This window comes from Salmo salar, chromosome ssa05 (assembly GCF_905237065.1).
Source record: "Salmo salar chromosome ssa05, Ssal_v3.1, whole genome shotgun sequence".
In the NCBI taxonomy this organism is placed as follows: domain Eukaryota; kingdom Metazoa; phylum Chordata; class Actinopteri; order Salmoniformes; family Salmonidae; genus Salmo; species Salmo salar.
Window position 1 is genome coordinate 87,569,699 of NC_059446.1, and position 26,807 is coordinate 87,596,505.

Below are 26,807 nucleotides of genomic sequence, written 5' to 3' on the forward strand. Positions count from 1 at the left end.
GTGTTCTCCTTACATTGGTAGTGACAGTCCAATTACCCGGTCTAAAACATAGTTGCCACACACACATATCAGCAATCCAAAACATTCATAATGATTCAATCATAATCTGGTCCACAACCAAACAGTTTCTGATCATGTTTTGGCACCTTGTGCCCTAAAAGGGGATGATCAGGATTAAAGGGGTTCGATTATGTGTATTCAGAACGCTTGTTGCCATGGTGCTGATTCACAACCATCTAAATATCAGCTCACTGTAATTGAAATATAATCGAACCAAACAACATGTTCAGTGACTCTTGGTTATGTTTATTCAGCCACCCATTGACTCGTTTGCACATGGTGTTGAGCCACAAAGATCAACTCACCAGCCCTCTGTGAGTCTATCAACCAGGAATGCAGTGATTGTGTGGGGCAACTGAACCAAAACAACCCACAATGTGGATCCATCCAGGCAGGGCTGCTATTGCTCTACAGTTCAGCCATTTAAAGTATGCAGTGTGTGTGTGTGTGTGTGTACGCTGTCGTGTGCATGCATGTGTATTGTTATGATGTGGGCGAAGGTTAGTGTTAGGACATTGACAAACACACTACCATGGCACACTTCCACACTCCAACCCCGGGTGGCAGCACCAACCGGGTCACTGCTGGGTTCTGCCAAGCAGCCTTGATAATTCCTCAGGTGCGAGTGATCAAGTTGATTCTGAGAGGCCAGAAGCCTCTCAGTCTTTGTTCATTTCTTTAGACAGGCCCGCCTCTTTAGACAGGCCCGCCTCTTTAGACAGGCCCGCCTCTTTAGACAGGCCCGCCTCTTTAGACAGGCCCGCCTCTTTAGACAGGCCCGCCTCTTTAGACAGGCCCGCCTCTGTAGTTTTTTTTAGTGTATACATTTATTTTGGGTCACCACTTTGAACAAAAGACTAATCTGCTTGGACTGGCCGACCAAGGGGCTGAGCTGGCCCTGGACCGAAGGGCTGGACCGAAGGGGCTGAGCTGGACCGAAGGGCTGGACCGAAGGGCTGGACCGAAGGGGCTGAGCTGGACCGAAGGGGCTGAGCTGGACCGAAGGGCTGGACCGAAGGGGCTGAGCTGGACCGAAGGGCTGGACCGAAGGGCTGGACCGAAGGGGCTGAGCTGGACCGAAGGGCTGGACCGAAGGGCTGGACCGAAGGGGCTGAGCTGGACCGAAGGGCTGGACCGAAGGGCTGGACCGAAGGGCTGGACCGAAGGGCTGGACCGAAGGGGCTGAGCTGGACCGAAGGGCTGGACCGAAGGGGCTGAGCTGGCCCTGGCCCGAAGGGGCTGAGCTGGCGCTGGCCCGAAGGGGCTGAGCTGGCGCTGGCCCGAAGGGGCTGAGCTGGACCGAAGGGGCTGAGCTGGACCGAAGGGGCTGAGCTGGCCCTGGACCGAAGGGGCTGAGCTGGACCGAAGGTAAGTTTGCCATCTCCTGGGGACATGTACATACAACACAGTCCTCATATGCTGATTTCTCACAGATGCACATCTTAAAAGTCAGGTTACAGACCACGTAGCTTGGCCTAAGACCCCTAGACATAACGAGTGCCATTTTCTCACGTCAGACAGCGTCACTCCTCCACGATGCTTGTCCCTCAACCGTTCTGTCTTGTAGGACGTGGAACTCAAATTGGAATGTAGAGCAACCACCATTAAAAAAATGAAAACATATATAAAACATTTGAAACTCACTGCGCTCTCATCTGACTCTACATGAAATAGGCAGAAAAACTAAGTAGCTAAATTATAACAAACGTTGACAGTGATTTAATAGTTTAAAACAAACCGGTGGCTATCTCCTGCACACATTGATCAGCTGTGTAGCTAACTGTTATAGCTAGCTAGTCAGCTAGCTCTTCCTTCACTGACATAAAAAGCTTGCTTAGCCTGTTTAAATGACCCTGGCGTTGTAGACAGGGAGCCCCACAACGAAGAGGAACTGACTTATCAAACATCAGTCCATAGATCAGCATGTTTCACCGTGGTGGTCATTTCAGGTCAGCTGAGCACAGCAGATGACTCGGGAGACGACGGCAATGGCTCGTGGTAGAAAAACAGCTACTTTCATGAAAACTCATAATAACGTTAGCATTAGCATTACTTGCTACAGTAGCTTGCTAGCTAGCTTTTGTTGGAAGATTTCAACATTGTGTGTGCAGCACTAAGTAGATAGCTGGTTGGTTAGAAGCATAGTTTCAGTCAAAGATCATTTTAGTGACTAGCTCGACTGTTTTATGCTAGTTTTCGTGCCCATAGTCAAACTTCAGAAATACTGCTCATTTAAGCACAATAATCATTAGCTAGATGTCAAATGTGGCTACTAAGACTTACTCACAACATTTAAAAAAATATATATATATTTACTGTTTTATCTAAGATTCATTCAGACAGTTTTGAGGCAGGAATGGGGTTCAGCAGACGATGTCGCCTAGGTAATATTTTCTAATGTTACGGCAGCCCATCGTAGCCGGACTACTTCTGATCCATCCCATTATCCTTTGCGAGATACGAGACAGATCAGTGGAGGAATCTGATGTAAGACAATGAACGAGTGCAGCAACATCAGTAGGCTACTTATTGGTTTCGTACCAGTATTTTCTGTGCCAGCGGAGGAGAGGAATGCAGACAGAGGCAGGGTGTGGATGGTGAGTGTGAACCCAGCGGTGATGCAGTCTCTCTGGGGTTAGAGCCCTGCCTGCCTGCTCCCTGCTTAGCTCATTGTCCTGCTGTCACACAGACACAGGCCCCGAGAAGAACAGACTGGAAACAGACACTCTGCACTACACAGCTCAGCACACTGGAAACAGACCCGCTTCTGCATTACACAGCTCAGCACACTGGAAACAGACACGCTTCTGCACTACACAGCTCAGCACACTGGAAACAGACACTCTGCTGCACTACACAGCCCAGCACACTGGAAACAGACCCGCTCTGCACTACACAGCCCAGCACACTGGAAACAGACCCGCTTCTGCACTACACAGCTCAGCACACTGGAAACAGACCCTCTGCTGCACTACACAGCCCAGCACACTGGAAACAGACACGCTTCTGCACTACACAGCCCAGCACACTGGAAACACAGCACGCTTCTGCACTACACAGCCCAGCACACTGGAAACACAGCAGGCTTCTGCACTACACAGCCCAGCACACTGGAAACACAGCACGCTTCTGCACTACACAGCTCAGCACACTGGAAACACAGCACGCTTCTGCACTACACAGCTCAGCACACTGGAAACACAGCACGCTTCTGCACTACACAGCCCAGCACACTGGAAACAGACACGCTTCTGCACTACACAGCCCAGCACACTGGAAACAGACCCGCTTCTGCACTACACAGCTCAGCACACTGGAAACACAGCACGCTTCTGCACTACACAGCTCAGCACACTGGAAACAGACACTCTGCACTACACAGCTTAGCACACTGGAAACAGACGCTCTGCACTACACAGCCCAGCACACTGGAAACACCGCATGCTCTGCACTACACAGCTCAGCACACTGGAAACAGACACTCTGCACTACACAGCCCAGCACACTGGAAACAGATAGTATCTCAGAGCCTGTACTGATCCAGCATGCAGCAAGCAGTACCCACACACTAGCATCCTGCTGCAACCCGCTGCTGGCTCTGATGACTGATAAGCAGTGTTGGGCCTGGATGGGAGAACATTCTGATGTGCCACAGTCAAGAGAACCAGAGCTGATTATATTAAAGTGCTGAACACGTAACCACGACGACAAGGTGACCACGACGACAAGGTGACCACCACGACAAGGTGACCACCACGACAAGGTGACCACCACGACAAGGTGACCACCACGACGACAAGGTGACCACCACGACAAGGTGACCACCACGACAAGGTGACCACCACGACAAGGTGACCACGACGACGACAAGGTGAACAGTACATGGGACTTTTCATCCTATTGTAGCAAGTGGAATCACACAGTACATTTGTTTAGTGTGCCGTTCACCAGTTTAATTTCAAATTCCCATTTCAAAGTCCCCGTAATGATATCTTCCTCTCCATGTCAACAATTTAATTACCAGTAATTATCCTCTGAATCAGTGTCAGGTTCACCGTTCAGCTCAAGTCAGGACAAGACACTGAGGCTGTGTCCAAAATGGCACCCTATTCCCTTTATGGGGCACTTATTTTGACCAGGGCCAATGGGGATCTGGTCAAAAGTAGTGCACTATAAAGGGAATGTCTAGGTTGCTACTTGGGACAGATCCTGAGACTGGGTTGGGGAGCCTGGGCTGAAAGGAAGGCAGAGAGGAGAGCTGAGGGCAGAGAGGAGAGCTGAGGGCAGAGAGGAGGGCAGAGGGGAGGGCAGAGGGGAGGGCAGAGGGGAGGGCAGAGGGGAGGGCAGAGAGGAGGGCAGAGGGGAGGGCAGAGGGGAGGGCAGAGGGGAGGGCAGAGGGGAGGGCAGAGAGGAGGGCAGAGAGGAGGGCAGAGAGGAGGGCAGAGGGGAGGGCAGAGAGGAGGGCAGAGAGGAGGGCAGAGGGAGGGCAGAGAGGAGGGCAGAGAGGAGGGCAGAGAGGAGGGCAGAGGGAGGGCAGAGAGGAGGGCAGAGAGGAGGGCAGAGGGCAGAGAGGAGGGCAGAGGGCAGAGAGGGAGGGCAGAGAGGAGGGCAGAGAGGAGGGCAGAGAGGAGGGCAGAGGGAGGGCAGAGAGGAGGGCAGAGGGAGGCAGAGGGGAGGGCAGAGGGGAGGGCAGAGGGGAGGGCAGAGGGGAGGGCAGAGAGGAGGGCAGAGAGGAGGGCAGAGAGGAGGTGGCATTGTTAAATGCTTCCCTCCGACTTCATTTACATTTAAGTCATTTAGCAGACGCTCTTATCCAGAGCGACTTACAAATTGGTGCATTCACCTTATGATATCCAGTGGAACAACCACTTTACAATAGTGCATCTAAATCTTTTAAGGGGGGGTTAGAAGGATTACTTTATCCTATCCTAGGAATTCCTTCAGACTCTTTCACATAGAGTCTGAACGCTCAGATGAAGTTCTGTTGAGCCTCTTCGACTACACGACAGGCTGCAGTCTTTACAGCAATACATCTACAACTCCTTCAGACTGACTAGAGAAAAGCTCTCCAACTAGCCATAGAAAAGCCCTGTGTTTTTACCATACAGTCCACTACAGTGACATAGTGTTGAGGTTGTGGTCAACCAAGGAAGTATGAACCTAACAGCCCTCAAGCTCTCAAAGTCATAAAATATGAAATATCTTAAGAGGGTTGATGCTGGTCTTCCCTACTGCAGTAGTGCGTGGGCAGGATGCAGGACTGAAGTACTGTACACATATCACCCATGTCTCCACTCTGTAGCTCCTGTTACAGATGCCGTCTGTGTAATGAGTCCACGACCCTGTGGGTGGTCAGGGTAGCCTCACGCTGCTTTAATACACTGGATCAGTGCTGTAGAGCAGTGGATGGAGGGATGACAGAGGAGAGGGGGAGAGAGGAGAGAGAGGAGACCCTGTGGGTGGTCAGGGAAGCCTCGTGTTGCTTTAGAGCAGTGGATGGAGGGATGACAGAGGAGAGGGGAGAGAGGAGAGAGAGGAGACCCTGTGGGTGGTCAGGGAAGCCTCATGTTGCTTTAGAGCAGTGGATGGAGGGATGACAGAGGAGACGGGGGAGAGAGGAGACGGGACGGGGGAGAGAGGAAGGGAGGCAGCAGGCTTTAAATCAGTGCGGCAGATGGCCCTTCTAGCTACCACTGCATTCATTTATTGACACAGAAACACAGAGAGAGATGGAGAGAGAGAGAGATGGAGAGAGCGAGAGGTGATCCTGTAGGAAGAGGAGGTTGACTGGCTCAGTAATAGAGACAGGTGATCCTGTAGAAAGAGGAGGTTGACTGGCTCAGTAATGGAGAGACAGGTGATCCTGTAGAAAGAGGAGGTTGACTGGCTCAGTAATGGAGAGACAGGTGATCCTGTAGAAAGAGGAGGTTGACTGGCTCAGTAATAGAGACAGAGAGACAGGTGATCCTGTAGAAAGAGGAGGTTGACTGGCTCAGTAATAGAGACAGAGAGACAGGTGATCCTGTAGAAAGAGGAGGTTGACTGGCTCAGTAATAGAGACAGAGAGACAGGTGATCCTGTAGAAAGAGGAGGTTGACTGGCTCAGTAATAGAGACGAGAGACAGGTGATCCTGTAGAAAGAGGAGGTTGACTGGCTCAGTAATAGAGACAGAGAGACAGGTGATCCTGTAGAAAGAGGAGGTTGACTGGCTCAGTAATAGAACAGAGAGACAGGTGATCCTGTAGAAAGAGGAGGTTGACTGGTTCAGTAATAGAGACAGAGAGACAGGTGATCCTGTAGAAAGAGGAGGTTGACTGGCTCAGTAATAAGAGACAGGTGATCCTGTAGAAAGAGGAGGTTGACTGGCTCAGTAATAGAGACAGAGAGACAGGTGATCCTGTAGAAAGAGGAGGTTGACTGGCTCAGTAATAGAGACAGAGAGACAGGTGATCCTGTAGAAAGAGGAGGTTGACTGGCTCAGTAATAGAGACAGAGAGACAGGTGATCCTGTAGAAAGAGGAGGTTGACTGGCTCAGTAATAGAGACAGAGAGACAGGTGATCCTGTAGAAAGAGGAGGTTGACTGGCTCAGTAATAGAGACAGAGAGACAGGTGATCCTGTAGAAAGAGGAGGTTGACTGGCTCAGTAATAGAGACAGAGAGACAGGTGATCCTGTAGAAAGAGGAGGTTGACTGGTTCAGTAATAGAGACAGGTGATCCTGTAGAAAGAGGAGGTTGACTGGCTCAGTAATAGAGACAGGTGATCCTGTAGAAAGAGGAGGTTGACTGGCTCAGTAATAGAGACAGAGAGACAGGTGATCCTGTAGGAAGAGGAGGTTGACTGGCTCAGTAATAGAGACAGGTGATCCTGTAGAAAGAGGAGGTTGACTGGCTCAGTAATAGAGACAGGTGATCCTGTAGAAAGAGGAGGTTGACTGGCTCAGTAATAGAGACAGAGAGACAGGTGATCCTGTAGAAAGAGGAGGTTGACTGGTTCAGTAATAGAGACAGGTGATCCTGTAGAAAGAGGAGGTTGACTGGCTCAGTAACAGCTCTACACCCTGCTGTATTTTAGTCTGTCTCTGTCACACAGAGGAAGCCCAGTTCCAGCAGCAGCCTGGGTAGAGGACAGAGAGCAGCAGGACAGAGAGGAGGACAGAGAGCGTCTAGTGGGTGTGCACGTGACATTGGTATGCCGCGCATGTGTGCAATACATGCCACCGGTGTGTGTGGGTGTGTATCTGGGTCGAGGATTGTGTGTGCTGTATGTGTGATTGGTGTGTGTATGTGTGTATGTATGCATGCATGCATGTGGGCATGTATGTATGCATGTATCTGGGTCGATGATTGTGTGTGCTGTATGTGTGATTGGTGTGTGTGTGTGTGTGTGCTGTATGTGTGATTGGTGTGTGTGTGTGTGTGTGTGTGTGTGTGTGTGTATCTGGGTCGATGATTGTGTGTGCTGTATGTGTGATTGGTGTATCGGGGTCGATGATTGTGTGTGCTGTATGTGTGATTGGTGTGTGTGTGTGCTGTATGTGTGATTGGTGTGTGTGTGTGTATCTGGGTCGAGGATTGTGTGTGCTGTATGTATGAATGTAGGTCAGTTCACACACCGTTGTCCAGAGGTGAGCAGCTGATCTGTCTGGAACCCCCTGGCCAGGGACCAGAGGCATGACGTCCATCTGTCTCTGAGCAGGGATTCACCCCGTAGTGGAACCACCTCTCAGCACAACTCAGCTGGAAAACTCAGCTGGAAAACATCTCCTAAGCTGCAGTAGTACAGTAACATTACTGTCACCAGACTCAGAACATTCACTCTGTAGCCATGCAGGTGGTCATGCCCTGTACATGAGTAACTGCTGGGACTTCCTCCTTTTAACTCCTAGTGGAGTCAAGGGCCTATTGGAGATGGATTCACCTCCTCAGTGTTCTACCGGGCTAATTCCAATGACTGTCCTGTTACTATACAGAGAGGAATTCCACCAGGCCTGATAAGAGAAGCCTTTCACCGTGTTCCTCCCCACTCCTGACCTTGGCAACCAGACCACAGCTGACCTCTGACGAAAGAGAGACTAACATCCTATAATGATCTACTGTGACCAAACAGTCATGTCACCGTGACAACACAAGTCCTTTCAGTCAGTCATGTGAGCCAGACCAGGGCACATCCTAAAATGGCAGCTTATTCCCTATACTAGTTTTGACCAGAGCCCTGTGTCTGTCATTTGAGGATCATGGGGCACGAAGCACGCGTTTCTCGCAGATAAATGTGACGTGTTTTTTTATGAAACTGGTTGTGCGATGAAAACATTTCCAAAGTTAACTCAATCTTCTGTCAATCTGAAATACTGGGAGCCAAGTAAAGTCTCTGCTAAACTTTCAAACGTGTGTGTGTGTGTGTGTGTTTGGTTTTACCATCCTTGTGGGGACCAGAAATCCTCACAAGGACAGTAAAACAAGGAACATTTGGACAAGTGTGGAAATTTTAGGCCTAGTGGGTTAAGTTTACAATTAGGGTTAAGAATTAAGGTTATCAAAAATACGATTTTGAATGGAAATCAATTGTTTGGTCCCAACAAGGATAGTAAAATAAATGTGTGTGTGTGTGTGTGTGTGTGTGTGTGTGTGTGTATAAAAACAGGACAGATCCAATCCAAGTGGGTGATGATGATACCAGTATGCCCTTGATCCCTGTCTGACCAGAGAAGACACTGTGTTCCCTGACTAAAATAGGATCCTTACAGCATGCCCTTTGGAAGAGAGGACCCAATGTGACTGCCCACCATGTGTTAACATCAACACTCCAAGTCTCCTCTTTCACCTAACAAAGTCAACTTAGAAATTACAGAGCCATAGAATTAAAGCAGCAACTGACAACAGTGCAAAATGTTATTACCACGATAGGTAATTATTGTGTAACTACCATTTGACCATATTACCATGTAAATCCTCAGTGAATACCAGGTAGGGATAAATAGTAGACTACACTAGTACAGCATGAGCCAAAGATTCATCTTTCATAACTGCTTCTTCAAAAATGGTCTATAATTACATTCGCTTAGGGAAGTGGTTCCCAAACTGCAGGACTAACCTTACTCAGGACTCAGTGATATGTCATTTCATCAGTGTGACAGGTGGGGTACTGACCGTGACCTTGTTAGTTCGGATGTCTCAACAAAAAAAAATATTATAAAAAATCCAACAGATGAAAACGCTCCTTCCACTCACCATGCTGCATGATCCCGTGTTCTAGAAGCCTCCGTCCAAGATGCTCCGCCTCCTCTCGGGTCGCCATCTCTCCCTCCGCCAGCAGCCAATCAACAAGCTCGGAGGCCACCAGCGTCCGTTCAAACGTCTCACCCTCTTCTTCCCGAGTCGCTAGGATGGACGTCTCTGTGTTCATCATCAGTCTGTTGAGGACAGATTTATATAGACTAGTCGCTAGGATGGACGTCTCTGTGTTCCTCATCAGTCTGTTGAGGACAGATTTATATAGACTAGTCGCTAGGATGGACGTCTCTGTGTTCATCATCAGTCTGTTGAGGACAGATTTATATAGACTAGTCGCTAGGATGGACGTCTCTGTGTTCATCATCAGTCTGTTGAGGACAGATTTATATAGACTAGTCGCTAGGATGGACGTCTCTGTGTTCATCATCAGTCTGTTGAGAAGGACAGATTTATATAGACTAGTCGCTAGGATGGACGTCTCTGTGTTCCTCATCAGTCTGTTGAGGACAGATTTATATAGACTAGTCGCTAGGATGGACGTCTCTGTGTTCATCATCAGTCTGTTGAGGACAGATTTATATAGACTAGTCGCTAGGATGGACGTCTCTGTGTTCATCATCAGTCTGTTGAGGACAGATTTATATAGACTAGTCGCTAGGATGGACGTCTCTGTGTTCATCATCAGTCTGTTGAGGACAGATTTATATAGACTAGTCGCTAGGATGGACGTCTCTGTGTTCATCATCAGTCTGTTGAGGACAGATTTATATAGACTAGTCGCTAGGATGGACGTCTCTGTGTTCCTCATCAGTCTGTTGAGGACAGATTTATATAGACTAGTCGCTAGGATGGACGTCTCTGTGTTCATCAGTCTGTTGAGGACAGATTTATATAGACTAGTCGCTAGGATGGACGTCTCTGTGTTCCTCATCAGTCTGTTGAGGACAGATTTATATAGACTAGTCGCTAGGATGGACGTCTCTGTGTTCATCATCAGTCTGTTGAGGACAGATTTATATAGACTAGTCGCTAGGATGGACGTCTCTGTGTTCATCATCAGTCTGTTGAGGACAGATTTATATAGACTAGTCGCTAGGATGGACGTCTCTGTGTTCCTCATCAGTCTGTTGAGGACAGATTTATATAGACTAGTCGCTAGGATGGACGTCTCTGTGTTCCTCATCAGTCTGTTGAGAAGAACAGATTTATATAGACTAGTCACTAGGATGGACGTCTCTGTGTTCCTCATCAGTCTGTTGAGAAGAACAGATTTATATAGACTAGTCACTAGGATGGACGTCTCTGTGTTCCTCATCAGTCTGTGTTCATCATCAGTCTGTTGAGGACAGATTTATATAGACTAGTCGCTAGGATGGACGTCTCTGTGTTCCTCATCAGTCTGTTGAGGACAGATTTATATAGACTAGTCACTAGGATGGACGTCTCTGTGTTCATCATCAGTCTGTTGAGGACAGATTTATATAGACTAGTCACTAGGATGGACGTCTCTGTGTTCCTCATCAGTCTGTTGAGGACAGATTTATATAGACTAGGATCTAGCGGAGGACAGATTTATATAGACTAGTCGCTAGGATGGACGTCTCTGTGTTCATCATCAGTCTGTTGAGGACAGATTTATATAGACTAGTCGCTAGGATGGACGTCTCTGTGTTCATCATCAGTCTGTTGAGAAGGACAGATTTAGATACAGACTACTATATATGACGTGTAAATCAGTTGTACGTTGTTTTCCATCCTGATTCAACACAATAAGACTTTTCCCCATCAACCCCTTTCTAAATAGTTATCTGTGCAGGCTTTTGCTCCGACCAAAAACACCTGATTTAGCTAATGAATGACTAAGTAAAATCAGGTGTGTTAGCGTAGGGTTGGAATCAAAACCTTGCTGATGGGTAGTTCCCATGTCCCAAGGAGAAGGGTAGCTTGGCCACCCCTGTACTATTTATAAAGCTGAACTTCCAGGAAGAGCACTAGGACTTAAGGTCAACAAGTTCAGTTAACCACAGCAGTCTCCTACTGAGTGATCCTGGTACAAGATGGATGTCAGTTAACCACAGCAGTCTCCTACTGAGTGATCCTGGTACAAGATAAATATCCCAAGAAGGGTGGAATCCCAACAGACAGAGAATACACGTGCCATGTTTGGCAAACACACACACACACACACACACTAGGTAAATATCAAACCCGTGTGGGAACAGGTGGAGCTATGATGGGAATATACAGTATGAACTATAACGTACATGTTACTGCTTGCATTGAGACAAAGGCAGACCACGTCATCATGGTGAGGCTACAGTACAGCTTGTTTTCTCCAAGGCAGAGCACTGATTCTTTCTTTACAGCTTAATTCCTCTTTCCATAAGATGCAATGACGTGTGACGTTTCACCACCTTATCACTGAGTCAACTAACCCACCCATTAACCTCACCTTAGTCTGGATGCTTGACATGTGAAAGATTACCAAGTCGACCTCTGACCCACACACCCAGGATACATCCCAAATTGCACCCTATTCCCTATATAGTGCACTACTTTTGACCAAGGTAAGTAATAGTGTGCCTTTCAGAATGCAGCATGAATCCACATCTGATCTAAACCACCTAGGCAGGTCTGGCCAGTCATTAAACAGGACAACTCTGCAACTTTATAACCAGTTATTATGTTGTTAGTGTACATCCACTACTGTAAGATTGGCTACACATTGATGTTTTAGCGTTTATTAGCCATACTGCACAATTCCTTGTTTTTGTCATTTTGGAAAGATCTGTAATTCTCCTCCCATGATGCAATGCTCTGCTTAGTTAGCTGCATGCAGTAAGCATAGCTGGCTAGCAAGCCAAGACAAAGCTTATTCTAAATATATTGCTTGTGTCATAAGTTATGAGTGCATTGCACATTACTTTTAGGTTGTAATCATATATGCTTGCATGAAAGTCATGCCCAATATATGTTCATGTCATTATCACCAATCAACTGCATTACACAAAAATTTTTATTTAAATGCTAACTATGCTAGATAAGTTACTGTATCTAGTTAGCATGCAAGCTAGCCCGACTGCTACATCCAAAATAATTGTATTTGCAACAATAAAGGCAGTGTTTCATCTTAGCGACTGTCTTAAACAACATGTAGGCCTGTTCTAACACAACATTTATGAAATTTACAGGCAAATCACTATGGAATCCTAGTTTCGCAGCCTGCATCTTTGGTGCTAACGTTAGCAATGCTAGCTAACTAAGTAGCTAAACCGGCTGCATCTGAAATAAAGTGTTTTCAACGATAACAGCCAAATACAGCCTCTGTAAATGTCCAAGCAACCATCCATCCAACAACACTGTGGGCCTATTGGAACTTTAAAATAAAAAGTATGAAGTTTACAAGCAATTCACTACGAAAACATAGGTTATTTGGAAAGGGCAAAATGGCCGCCGGAGCAGCAACTTCATTGGTGATGGTGGGAGTGGTTTTGCCGAATGGACTCAGAGTTTGAGCCTTGAACAACAGAAGAAAATTGGAGTAAGCTGACTATAAATATCATATACATTCTTTGGAAGAAAAAAAAAATTGCTATCTAGAGCCAATAACAGTTCTTTGCCTGTCCACATAGGAGACGCTTTTGAAGAACCCTTTTTGGTTCCCGGTAGAACTCTTTCCACGGAAGATTCTATATGGAACCCAAAAAGAGTTCTACCTGGAAACAAAAAGGTTCTCCTATGGGGACACCGAAGAACCCTTTAGGAACCCCTTTTTCTAAGAGTGTAGGTTTTTCAGCATCTATTTAAAATATTTCCATGTGTTAGACAAAGACAACCAGATCAACATATCGTAGGGGAGGTCCAATATGATTAACCATGTGTCTGTGACCAATAGAATTTGATTGATGATCAGGAAACTACAGACGGGTGATATAGGTCGCTGAAAATCATTTATTGTATTAGTCATCTCAGGGATCCTACTTGAAAACGTCACAGAGAAACAATCTCCGGTATTGCTCACCACTAAACAGTCGACAGACATGAAATCATAAAATTACACTAAACTGTGTAGGTCATCACCAAATACTTGACAATAACAAGCCACATGTTAAAAGTGGCATAGTTGTCCTTGATTGTACAGTAAATATGCTCTGCTGTTAAGCTACCACAGCCATCACATGGTAATGGATGTCCTGAACTTAACTGGGACACACAACCTGTTCTATCCTACATACAAGCTGCGTCCCAAATGACAACCTACACCAAGTTTACAAAACATTAGGAACACCGTACTAATATTGTGTTGCACCCCCTTTTGCCCGCAGAACAGCCTCAATTGGTTGGGGCATGTGACTCTACAAGGTGTCAAAAGCATTCCATGTTGACTCCAATGCTTCCCACAGTTGTGTCAAGTTGGCTGGATGTCCTTTGGGTGGTGGACCATTCTTGATACACACGGGAAACTGTTGAACATTAAAAACCCAGCAGCATTGAAGTTCTTGACGCGCCTGGCTGCTACTACCACTCCCCGTTCAAAGGCACTTTGAGCTTTTGTCTTGCCCATTCACCCTTAATGACACACACTCCGTGTCTCAATTATCTTAAAAATCCTTCTTTAATGTGTCTCCTCCCCTTCATCTACACTGATTGAAGTGGATTTAACAAGTAACATCAATAAGGGATCATAGCTTTCACCTGGATTCACCTGGTCAGTCTGTCATGGAAAGTTCAGGTGTTCCTAATGTTTTGTCCTCTTGGTGTACTCCTATCTAGGGCCCTTAGAGCTCTGGTCAGAAGTAGTGCACTGTGTAGGGGATAGGGTGCCAACACTGTCTCCTGTGACTGTCAGACTGCCAGCTTTAGTCCTGCCAGCCCAACTAGCAGGATTAAACACGTGCCTGAATCACACCAAGGTCTGAGCTCCATCCTTCAAAAACTCCTTCAAAACAATTATTTGTATTTCTTATCAACAGAACAGTAAATAAAAGTTTGCAGAATTTGACCCGGCTGGTACCAAGATATAAAACAAATCAGGCACAGCAGGATTACACTACTGAATGGTCCACAGAAAAGCCTGTCCACATTCCCACTCCAGTCTGTTCCGTTCAATAAACTTTATTCATCCCAAGCGGGCAGTTAGACAGTGACAGCCATGAGTCAACACATAACAGGATACATGGATACTGTACTATACCCTGGAACAGGAGACTTCCCTGCTCGACTGTAAGCAGATGAATACCTCTGTAGACTTCCCAACGTTATATTACCACTGTAGACTTCCCAACGTTAAATTACCACTGTAGACTTCCCAACGTTAAATTACCACTGTAGACTTCCCAACGTTAAATTACCACTGTAGACTTCCCAACGTTTAATTACCACTGTAGACTTCCCAACGTTAAATTACCACTGTAGACTTCCCAACGTTTAATTACCACTGTAGACTTCCCAACTCCTTCAAATGAGACATGTGGAAACATTATGGTTAAACTGCTTGTGAAGGAGGAAGGAGGAAGCAGTCACCACCATTACCACCGCCCAGGCTGAGACCACCCTGCTTGTTGTGAGAAGGAAATGTTGATTCTCCAAAGTGTTCGTTCACCACCCTCTAAACACTATAGGCCCATTTACCAGGCAACCAGGAACTAAAGTTTATCTTCACCCTGGTTGTTCAGGCAGGAAGACAATAGTCAGTCAAACAAGGTGGTTAAATATCGCCTTGAGATTGTCCCCGTTGACTTATCCCCGTTGCTTCGAGACTGTGCACAACAACAATACAACAGCTCTTCCTGTACTGGGAACTTGGGCAGGGATTCCAGGACACACACACACACACACACACACACACATACTGCACAGGTAGTTTGTTTGTAGCTGTGCTTGTTTGAATCGTGGCCCCAGTCTCTAGTCTGGTGAGTGTGAAGACTGAGGTGTAGCCTGCATACTTCCACTAAACCAGGCTGTGTGTCCCTCTACCATGGTGACTACATAAATACACCCTAACACTGGCCCTGCCTGTCTTCCTGTTACACCACACACAGCTCAGGGGGAGGATGGCTCAACCACCACAGGGGCTGGAGCTGCAGCAGGAGCTGGAGCTGGAGCAGGAGCTGGCACAAAGAAGGCTTCTGTGGAGCTGGCAGATAGCTACAACACAGACAGACAATATTACTGAACTAGAGAGGCACTAGACCTACATTCTGCAGGCATGTAAAACTGCAAGGGAGGCCAGCCTGAGGAGAGGGGGCAGGGAGGCCAGCCTGAGGAGAGGGGGCAGGGAGGCCAGCCTGAGGAGAGGGGGCAGGGAGGCCAGCCTGAGGAGAGGGGGGCAGGGAGGCCAGCCTGAGGAGAGGGGGCAGGGAGGCCAGCCTGAGGAGAGGGGGCAGGGAGGCCAGCCTGAGGAGAGGGGGCAGGGAGGCCAGCCTGAGGAGAGGGGGCAGGGAGGCCAGCCTTAAAGAAAAAACTAAAAGAGAGACACTTGCATTCTTACTGCGTAGTAAGTTAGGTAGTAGCAGCCAATACAAGATGCCTGAGGGTGAATTTCAACATACCGCCTTCCAAACAATGTTCACAACTAATCAACACACTGAACTACAACAGAAACACTTTCTCTGGGCAACAGGGATAACAATAACAACTGTCTCTGTCATGAGTGGAGTGTACTATTTAAGTAGTCAGTTAACGCATTGTAACAAAGCATTTACTTTTTGCACCCCAGTATCTCTACTTGCACATCATCATCTGCACATCCATCACTCCAGTGTTAATTGCTCAATTGTAATTATTTCGCCACTATGGCCTATTTATTGCCTTACCTCCCTAACCTTACTACATTTGCACACACTGTACATAGATTTTTCTATTGTGTTATTGACTGTACGTTTGTTTATTCCATGTGTAACTCTGTGTTGTTGTTGTTTGTGTCGCACTGCTTTGCTTTATCTTGTCCAGGTCGCAGCTGTAAATGAGAACTTGTTCTCAACTGGCCTACCCCACACTAAGCCAACTCCAGACCACTCATCCCTCTTGGCGACTGGGGTTTGATGTAGTGATATTATTAATGACGAAATATTGTTTCGAATTGTTTTGATAATATCACACTATTATTTTCATGCTAGTTGGCTGTACCTGCACCAAAACTCCAGTATGTATCCTTCATAGCTTGTTCTCCATCTTCTTTTTAAACAGGGAGACAATTTGTTTTCAGCACTTTTATGTCCATGACTGATCAAAACTTGTTTTCTCATGAGAGAGAGAGAGAGCGAGAGAAAGAGAGAGATGACTGTAGCTGGCAGAGTGACTGTATGAGATCTATCTGGTTGAGGAGGGGGTTTCTATGGAAACTATTAGGCTCTAACCACTCTCGCCTGCCTGCTGAACAACACCATGTACTAGACTGGTAAAAACAACACAAACAAGATGCCTACCCCCTAAAAATAACTGTTCAGAACATATTTCATTGATTGTATATAACGAGTAAGCTGTAATGAGTAAAAGCTTTTTACTTGGTTTTTCCCCTGGATATAATTTCTCTCTCCATCAACAGATCAAAAGACAATCTGGGTTCATTGAATGATAAACTAATATATTATCACTTGAAAGAAAACCTACTTTTCATATATCCGTTGTCCCCTCATGAAGACCTTGGCTTCGTTGTCCAGCGGAAACGTCCCGTCATCTTTCCTGAAGCGATAGAACAGCTTCATGTCTTTGAACTCCTTGTGCTCGTCACAAACTGCAACACAAAAAGAGGAACAATGTTTGTTTACATTTAGTGAACTGACAATTGTGTCATCTTTATCCCCCACACTAACAGCCCAATAAACAGAGCTGAGTTAGCTAACTGCATCCTCTTTATCCCCACACTAACAGCCCACTAAACAGAGCTGAGTTAGCTAACTGCTAATGGCATCATCTTTATCCCCACACTAACAACCCACTAAACAGAGCTGAGTTAGCTAACTGCTAATGGCATCTTTATCCCCACACTAACAGCCCACTAAACAGAGCTAGCTCACTGCTAATGGCATCATCTTTTCCCAGCCCACTAAACAGGGCTAGCTCACTGCTAATGGCATCATCTTTTCCCAGCCCACTAAACAGAGCTGAGTTAGCTAACTGCTAATGGCATTCTTTCCAGCCCACTAAACAGAGCTGAGTTAGCTAACTGCTAATGGCATCATCTTTTCCCAGCCCACTAAACAGAGCTGATTAGCTAACTGCTAATGGCATATTTTTCCCAGCCCACTAAAAGAGCTGAGTTAGCTAACTGCTAATGGCATCATCTTTTCCCAGCCCACTAAACAGAGCTGAGTTAGCTACATGGCATCTTTTCCCAGCCCACTAAACAGAGCTGAGTAGCTAACTGCTAATGATCCCAGCCCACTAAACAGAGGCGAGTTTACACGAAAGCTTCGTAGTTAATAATGCCATTACGTTTCTCTCGACAACCCAGTGCCAGTCAATCCTCTGAAGTGAACGAAATTTGCCAAATGAAGCACTTTGCTGATCTTTGAGTGGTGAGGTCTGAATTTAAAGTGTTATGTTAGCTACTCCGCTTTCTGGAAACTCATAGGTCATCAGACAGAAGCTATACACTGTGTATCCTTGACGTATATACATACATACATACATACATAAACCTCCAACAAGACATTTTGTACTAGGCTACATCCAAACTGGCTGAGAGAAAGACAACCAACAGCACTAGAGAGAGACAGAGGATTTGTCTCTTCACATTAAAATGGAAGAACATTAGGTACTAAACAAAACAACAACAAAACGTTTGAAACAGGCAGGGACAATCTGCATACAGAAAAACTAAAAACCTGATGCAAAACATTTTCTGTTGAGTGTCCTAATGAATGACAACCAGATAGAAGTCATGTCAGAAGGCTGTAGAGAAGCAGGTTTGTTATTGTTATTTTACTGCTGCTCTTTAATTACTTGTTACTTTTATTTCTTATTCTTATCCGTATTTTTTTTAAACTGCATTGTTGGTTAGGGGCTCGTAAGTAAGCATTTCACTGTAAGGTATACACCTGTTGTATTCGGCGCATGTGATGAATACAATTTTATTTGAAGTCTGTAGAGAAGCAGGATCTGGCTGTTCCCAGAAAACCCCAAGCTCAGAGGAGTATTAATTAGGGCGCACCATAACAAAACGCTTAGCAATGGAAAACGAAAGAGTGTTTCTTATTGGACAGGTCCAGGAAATGTCTCCCCGTTTCCTTCCATTTGGTTCCTAATGAACACAGCCCAGACGTGTCTGGTCATGTCAGAAGGCCCTACCGTGATGGATGATGCTTTGATCCAGGAGTTTCTGCATGATCTTGATGGCTGTGTCTCTGTCTGACGCCTCCTTGTGCTCCAGCAGCCAGTCGATCAGCTCCTTGGCCACAAAGCAGTTGGGATACGTCCTCAGGTGATGCCTGCGGTCCTTAACCACCTTCCCTTCATGGAGACGCAGCCTGTGGTTTGAAAAACACAACGTCAGGCTATTGACAAATTGTAGCTTCTCCCCCTCCGTCATATACTGTAACTATAGTACACTTGTTCAGGAAAAGATTAGGCCTACAGCTAGTAATGTAGGCTATTCTTACATCGTCTGTGGAACACCACAATGTCAGGCTATTGACATACAGTAGTGTAGCTCCTCTCTCTCCGTCATGTGTTGTAACTGTATTTACACTTGTTATTATGTAGCCTAGTGACATACTGCTCTCCCTCTCAATTCAATGGGATTTATTGGCATTGGAAACATGTTAACATTGCCAAAGCAAGTGAAATAGATAATATACAAACGTGAAAAACAATAAAATGAACAGTAAACATTACACACAGAAGTTCCAAAAGAATAAAGACATTACAAATGTCATATTATGTCTACACCCCCCCTGTATGTATGTACAGTCTCTTATAGCTTTAGATGTTCGGTCACTCGTCTGTACTCCATGTTCACTCTCTCAGGAAGGACATGCATGTACATGTATTGTGTATTCGTAGCACATGTTCCAGTTTCTTGGTGGTTGTCACCAAGAGGAAGTGCCAACAAACAGTGTGGTGCACATTGGTGGCCTCTGAGCTGTGGTTATGTTAGATAGTCAGTTACACAACAGCATGCTGACTCACAGTATAGGCTGTTTTTTACTTTTCAAGTCAATAAGTTACACTTGTTTTATATCCTTCATTTTAAATTATGTAACGAGGATATTCAGAGCATTCTGCTAATGAGTGCAGTGTGTATGGATTATCAATGTGTTATGAAGCCTCTGTGTAACCTAGTGGGTTTTGTTCCTCAGATAAAGTGTTAGCGGGTAGAACATCTGTCAGTACTGCGTTAGTTAGACAGGTCTGAGGAGGATGTGTATGGATGAATTAGGATTGTGTTATGGTTTCCTTATGTAGGTACAGTGCTAGTCATAAGTTTGAATACACCTGCTCATGTCAGGATTTTTTATTTTTACTATTTTCTACATTTGTAGAATAATAGTGAAGAAATCAAAACTATGAAATAACACATATGGAAGTATATAGTAACCCCCCCAAAAAAAGTGTTAAACAAATCAAAATATATTTGATATTCTTCAAATTAGCCACCCTTTGCCTTGATGACAGCATTGCACTGTAGGTATTCTCTCCTGGAATGCATTTCAATTAACAGGTGTGCTTTTTTATGTTAATTTCTGGAATTTCTTTCCTTCTTAGTGCGTTTGAGCCAATCAGATGTGTTGTGACGAAGTAGGAGTGGTATACAGAAGATAGACCTATTTGGTAAAGGAACAAGTCCATATTATGGCAAGAACAGCTCAAATAAGCAAAGAGAAACAACAGACCATCATTACTTTAAGACATGGAGGTCAGTCAATTCCAAGAACTTTGAAAGCTTTTTCAAGTGCAGTCGCAAAAAACATCAAGCGCTATGATGAACCTGGCTCTCATGAGGACCACCACAGGAAAGGAAGACCCAGAGTTACCTCTGTTGCAGAGGATAAGTTCATTAGAGTTACCAGCCTCAGAAATTGCAGCCCCAAAAAATGCTTCAGAGTTCAAGTAACAGACACATCAACTGTTCAGAGGAGACTGTGTGAATCAAGCCTTCATGGTCGATTTGCTGCAAAGAAATCAATACTAAAAAGGACACCAATAAGGAGGAGACTTGCTTGGACCAAGAAACAAACACTGGACATAAGACCGAGTCCAAAATTGAGATTTCTGGTTCCTACCACTGTCATTATGAGACGCAGAGTAGGTGAACGGATGATCTCTGCATGTGCATTTCCCACCGTGAAGCATGGAGGAGGTTGGATGGTGCTTTGCTGGTGACACTGATTTATTTAGAACTCAAGACACACTTAACCAGCATGGCTACCACAGCATTCTGCAGTGATACACCATCTCATCTGATTTGGGCTTAGTGGGACTATCATTTGTTTTTCGATTGGACAACGACTCAACATACCTCCAGGCTGTGTAAGGGCTATTCGACCAAGGAGGAGAGAGTGATGGAGTGCTGCATCATATGACCTGGCCTCCACAATCAACCGACCTCAACCAAATTGAGATGGTTTGGGATGAGTCGGACCGCATAGTGAAGGAAAAGCAGCCAACAAGTGCTCAGCATTTGTGGGAACTCCTTCAAGACTGTTGGAAAAGCATTCCAGGTGAAGCTGGTTAAGAGAATGCCAAGAGTGTGCAAAGCTGTCATGAAGGCAAAGGGTCGCTACTTTGAAGAATCTACAATAGAAAACACTTTTTTCGTTACTACACGATTCCATGTGTGTTATTTCATAGTTTTGATGTCTTGAAAATAGTAAAAATAAAAAACCCTTGAATGAGTAGGTGTTTTCTACTGGTACTGGTTCTGACTGGTACTGTTTGTATGCCCTAAAGTAGACAGGTCTGAGGAGGGTGGACGGAGGGAGGGATAAGTAGACAGTCTGAGGAGGGTGGACGGAGGGAGGGATAAAGTAGACAGGTCTGAGGAGGGTGGACGGAGGGAGGGATAAAGTAGACAGGTCTGAGGAGGGTGGACGGAGGGAGGGATAAAGTAGACAGGTCTGAGGAGGGTGGACGGAGGGAGGGATAAAGTAGACAGGTCTGAGGAGGGTGGACGGAGGGAGGGATAAAGTAGACAGGTCTGAGGAGGATGGACGGAGGGAGGGATAAAGTAGACAGGTCTGAGGAGGATGGACGGAGGGAGGGATAAAGTAGACAGGTCTGAGGAGGATGGACGGAGGGAGGGATAAAGTAGACAGGTCTGAGGAGGATGGATGAAGAGATTTAGAAGTCCTCATGTAGGTGGTGCACTTCCAATAAAATGACAGGTGGCCTCATTACAAATTAGCTAACTGAAACATTTTAAAAAATGAAGGATTAACCATTTTTGAATCTGATACCTTAGTATGTATAAGGGGCTGTTATGTAGGTGGTGCACTTCCAATAAAATTTGACAGGTGTCCTCATTACAAATTAACTAACTGAAACATTTTAAAAAATGAATGATTAACCATTTTTGAATCTGATACCTCAGTATGTATAAGGGGCTGTTATGTAGGTGGTGCATGTCATATAAATGAGTCAGGGCTGAGTGATTTGGAGTGTCTGTCCAGGTCATTCAATGCACAGTTGAATAAATGTCCCAGGCCTCAGCAGACAGACAGGATAGAACAAGAACTCTTTACACACTCTGGGTTCCTTGTGTATTCTGGCTCCTCTTTCAGTACGAAGATGACGAAAGACAGCAGATGTGCAACTAAATCCAGCAGGAGAGGAGGGGTTGAGGCAGACAAGACAAAACTCATTGATTGGCCAACAAAAGCGAAACTAGATGTCGAAATGAATGATCCTTTAACCTTAACAAGGACACTGTCTCAAAGTGTACCTACAGTACACGTTCATAGCGGAGTAATGCAAATGTTATGTAGCCTCTTGGACTGGTCAGTGAGAGTGACCCATGAACAACACTACAACCACTAGACGGCAGATTAGTTAAAGAACAACTAGGAATAAAAGGCATGTTCCTCAAGACGTGTTCTGAATAGCCCTTGTGTTTATCAGGGTGATTCACTATAATGTTAAATGGAGAAAGATAACAAAACAGCCATTGTTCATTACAGCTGCTCCTCTGGCTCTTTTGGGTCTCTCTAGAATCTACTACTGTCTAGCCTCTCCTGGATTAGAGGTCTCTGTAGAATCTACTACTGTCTAGTGTCTCCTGGATTAGAGGTCTCTGTAGAATCTACTACTGTCTAGTCTCTCCTGGATTAGAGGTCTCTGTAGAATCTACTACTGTCTAGTCTCTCCTGGATTAGAGGTCTCTGTAGAATCTACTACTGTCTAGTCTCTCCTGGATTAGAGGTCTCTAGAATCTACTACTGGCTAGCATCTCCTGGATTAGAGGTCTCTAGAATCTACTACTGGCTAGCATCTCCTGGATTAGAGGTCTCTGTAGAATCTACTACTGGCTAGCGTCTCCTGAATTAGAGGTCTCTGTAGAATCTACTACTGGCTAGCGTCTCCTGAATTAGAGGTCTCTAGAATCTACTACTGTCTAGCGTCTCCTGGATTAGAGGTCTCTGTAGAATCTACTACTGGCTAGCATCTCCTGGATTAGATTTGGCAGCTCAGTCCGAGCCTCGAGGCCCTATAGGGCTCTCGTCAAAGTAGTGCACTATGTAGCGAGTAACCTAAACCCACAGGGCAAACTGCCATGAATCCACATGGCTTGGTTTCCTCACTATAATTATAAAGCCAGGGGTCAAAAATCCCATTCCCACCCTACAGAATTCAAGGAAGCAGGCTTATGTCCTGTTATAATGTTTATTTTATTTAACCTTTATTTAGCTAGGTAAGTCAGTTAAGAACAAATTCTTATTTACAATGACGGCCTAGGAACAGTGGGTTAACTGCCTTGTTCAGGGGCAGAACAAAAGATTTTTACCTTGTCAGCTCGGGGATTCGATCTAGCAACCTTTCTGACCACTAGGCTACCTGCCGATTAGCTACTAGCTAATCTTCAGCACGTCTTGTACTCTTGTTCAACTGGGCCAAAAGGGGGCAGGTGCACTATGTTCAGCTGTGACCAATTATTCCAGGCAGCGCTACTAGTGCTAGCCAGCAGCCAGCAACATCTGTCTCGGCATGTCTAAGACAGGACACCTTATTCCCATACACTAGAGAGGCAACAGGGGGCCATTTGGGAGGCAGACAGCCTGTCCCCAGATGACCTCTAGTCAATGATATGATTTAGAGACAAGTCTTCCTGTTCGTTGTTACATTAAGCATGAGGTCATTACTTTGTTGGGAGAAAGACATGCCAACTAGACCAGACTAGCAGTGTGGCAGGTTAAAAGACATGCCAACTAGACCAGACTAGTAGTGTGCACGTTGGGGTTAAAGACATGCCAACTAGACCAGACTAGTACTCGGACGCGTGAGTGCATCCAACTTAGACTGGAGGTTAAAAACATAACAGGCGCACGCTGTGGCAGGTTAAAGACAGCAATAGACCAGACTAGTACTGTGCCATGCTGTGGTAGGTTAAAAGACATGCCAACTAGACCAGACTAGTACTGTGCCATGCTGTGGCAGGTTAAAAGTAGGGCCCGGGAGAATACTTGTTAGTATTGTGGCAAGGAAACATAAAGCGGATTTAACTTCTTTAGGAAAACATTACGTTGTTATTCAGAGACATGTATTTATTTTCAAAGTTACAGCACACAATATTTTACACACAGCAGGTTTTTAAAAGAACCAAAGAGTTTGGCCTGCTTCCTGTTTTCATTTTTGCCATAGAAAAAAATGCGATAGTGATATTATCACAGCCCTAGTTAAATGACAATTTTAGAGAGGGTCAAAGATTAACCGTGATAGGGAACACTGACATTGAGTTTATTGACTGACCTATGTGATTTGACCATGATGAAGCTAAAGATCTGTAAACACACAGCAACTCCCCCAACAGGTGATAAAACGTTTCAATGCCAATTATAATGAGTCATTTCACTGATGTTGACACTCACTGCTATCTCAATCTTGCTTTTTAAGGCACCACTAATATGGGCCAAGGGTGTGTGTGTGTGTGTGCTCTGTTGTTCCACAAATAGCAAGTGTTACTTCTCTCCACTAAAACAAGCAGCAGTGATCTTCGGATTAACACCACAATGAATAAATGAATTGCTTTCAGTTCACGATGCAAAAAACCTTTGACACTTAAAATGATCATATTGTGTGCACTTGGGCAGTACAACGCAATACACATTGGCATTGCAGAAAATGTATTGTATTTGTGCGTTGGTTTGAATGGGTACAATTCACGCCTTTGTTTGAAAAGCCGCAACACAGTTTGAACAGCATCACACAGAGCTGTCAGCTCGAGCCAGCCACTCCTACCTCAGCTGCTCTCCGGTGACCAGAACCTCGGCCATGCGCTCGAGCTCCGCAGCCTTCTTCTGCATTGTGTTCCCGATACCATCCATCTCTTTACAACTGTTAAAATAACGGAAATATTACTGCCACTGTAAATACTGTACACAAGCCAAAGGCATCATAGCCTGTGAAAACGAGCTACAGTACACCATATATACACCATATATAGCTGCCTATCCTTATGTCATTGACAAGCCGTCTGGATAGCTCCACTGTATTCTGTCCTAATGACTGTTGCTATACTGTATTAGTGTCATAACTGTGACGTAACCAGCCATTTGTATATCCCCAAAAAATTGCAGAATATCAACAGCACAATCTATTGAAATAAACGGGATGGTGTAAATAACGTTGGCTCACAGTGCAATCATATCCTCCATAATGACAGGTAAAACACCGTGCTGTGGGCCATCTGACACACATGTGATGTAGTATTTCACCATTACTTGCACATTTAAATGCATAACATTAAAAAAATGATTTACCTTGCAAACACCATGGATAAAAAAAAGCTGATTTATTGTTCCTCGAGATCACGTTGTCCTAGATTTGCAAACCAGCAGCATAATCTGAGAAATGCATAAAAAAAACAAGTTTCACACAGTGAAAAATAGACAGACGCTATCTATTGCGCAAGAGGGGACACTAAGGTTGATGTTGAACTTCTTTTGTATTCTGAAAATTAAACTGGTCCGCTAACCATCTAAATGTATGCATATTATTTTCTAGTCGGTAAAGCTTCATTCAACGAACAGCGATTTCTTGTGAAATGTGCATATAATTCTTCAGTAGTAATGAGCTCCACTCGCACCTCTGCCTGTTTACTACGCGATCCTACCATGAAAAGCACGTTGACACCGTGCAGTATTGCCGACTATTTTTCAGTGATTACTGCTATTGGCTCCTTGATTTGTCGCTAAAAGACGCTGGATTACGTTTTGCCGTTTCCGCGACGACGTCACATCACGAATTTGCCTTGATGCGGCACAACTGCGGACCCCACATCGTGTTTTCGCCCTCTTCCGCCACACGTTATGCTTCTCTGATTGTTGCCACGTTCAAGTGCTAGTCAGAACTAAGAAACTCGGAAATGTCGACTTGCTAATAGGTTGTAGTTATACACGAGTGCAACCAGGAAATGTCCAAGTTTCCTCGTTCCAACTAGCACGTTAACGCAGCATGTGAGTGCGTCGTTGCTGTGACTTCTGTTGCACAGACAGCTTCTCCCGCTGTTGTTTGCGGAAGAATTGAGTGGGAAAAGTCGCAAAATGCTATCAAAAATCATAGAAACCCTCTGTGTCAAAACCCCAAAGGCAGCCTGAAAACTTTTACCAATAAAAGTCGCTGGAGGGGTCTGAAAACTCGCTTAATATAGTGACAAAGTTGCTAAATTGAAAACGCTCAAGACAAGTGGGCACTGTGGAAGTAGACCAAGAAGGCGCGATATATGCAAATATTACAGAATCGGATAAGTGGACTAGTCTCAAGTCAACAAACTTCACTCGGTGTGCTGGGCGACCTAAATCAAGCGCAGCACCTTTGGCGCTATGGTTAGGTTCAGTGACCGCAGATGAAGGTTGGGTTCCATCTGATCATTTCCAGTGATATCACCGTGCACCCATGTCGAGTGAACTCAGCGTGCTGCGGAGACATACAGCCACTGTACTGGAGGAGGGACAACGTGAAGTCATCGAGACTTTCATTGGCCTATGTCGCTGTCAATCAAATATGCCTTCGTACTTCCGGTATATATTGCGGGAAAATTAATCTAGCGAGGATCACATTCGATTGGAATACACTACAAAAGAGATTATTTCTCATTAAATTTATAGTTAGCTCATATATTAGGGCCAAATGTCGAGAACACTAGAAGAGGTGCAGGCTACCATACAAATCGCCAAACTAAAAGAGAATGATTTGCAGAACACAATTCACTGTTTAACTTTTGGAGAAAGCGTCTCGTCCGGAGACTACTTCCTGATGGAACTGGATGACACGCTCTGTAAACACATAGAAGCAGGAAAGAGGTAAAGTATCTGCATAGTTACAATGTAGCTAATTCAATATAAATACACAGTTAGGA

At 45.2% G+C, this 26,807-nt stretch overlaps 2 protein-coding genes across 8 annotated transcripts in view; one reads left to right on the forward strand and one right to left on the reverse strand.

Annotated features, from left to right (window-relative positions):
• The window catches only part of LOC106572931 (DEP domain-containing mTOR-interacting protein), a 60,917-nt gene that overhangs the window by 34,053 nt on the left and 57 nt on the right, over window positions 1–26,807 (reverse strand). Inside the window, exons 1-6 of one of the 7 annotated variants that reach the window (XM_045719300.1) lie at window positions 26,262–26,355; window positions 25,210–25,293; window positions 24,689–24,784; window positions 18,587–18,765; window positions 16,907–17,030; window positions 9,293–9,474 (exon numbers count right to left, since the gene is read on the reverse strand). In XM_045719300.1, coding sequence (XP_045575256.1) covers window positions 9,293–9,474; window positions 16,907–17,030; window positions 18,587–18,765; window positions 24,689–24,784; window positions 25,210–25,223 — 595 coding nt within the window. In that variant the 5' untranslated portion in view covers window positions 25,224–25,293; window positions 26,262–26,355. Of the gene's footprint in view, window positions 1–9,292; window positions 9,475–16,906; window positions 17,031–18,586; window positions 18,766–24,688; window positions 24,785–25,209; window positions 25,294–25,424; window positions 25,835–26,261; window positions 26,356–26,807 lie in introns of those variants that run through there. The other 6 variants (XM_045719297.1, XM_045719296.1, XM_045719299.1 and 3 more) reach the window with 6 other exon arrangements.
• Window positions 26,475–26,807, forward strand: part of LOC106599124 (sister chromatid cohesion protein DCC1) — a 29,063-nt gene continuing 28,730 nt past the window's right edge. Inside the window, exon 1 of the mRNA XM_045719303.1 lies at window positions 26,475–26,751. Within this exon, the coding sequence (XP_045575259.1) occupies window positions 26,579–26,751 (173 nt within the window). The 5' untranslated portion in view covers window positions 26,475–26,578. The remainder of the gene's footprint in view (window positions 26,752–26,807) is intronic.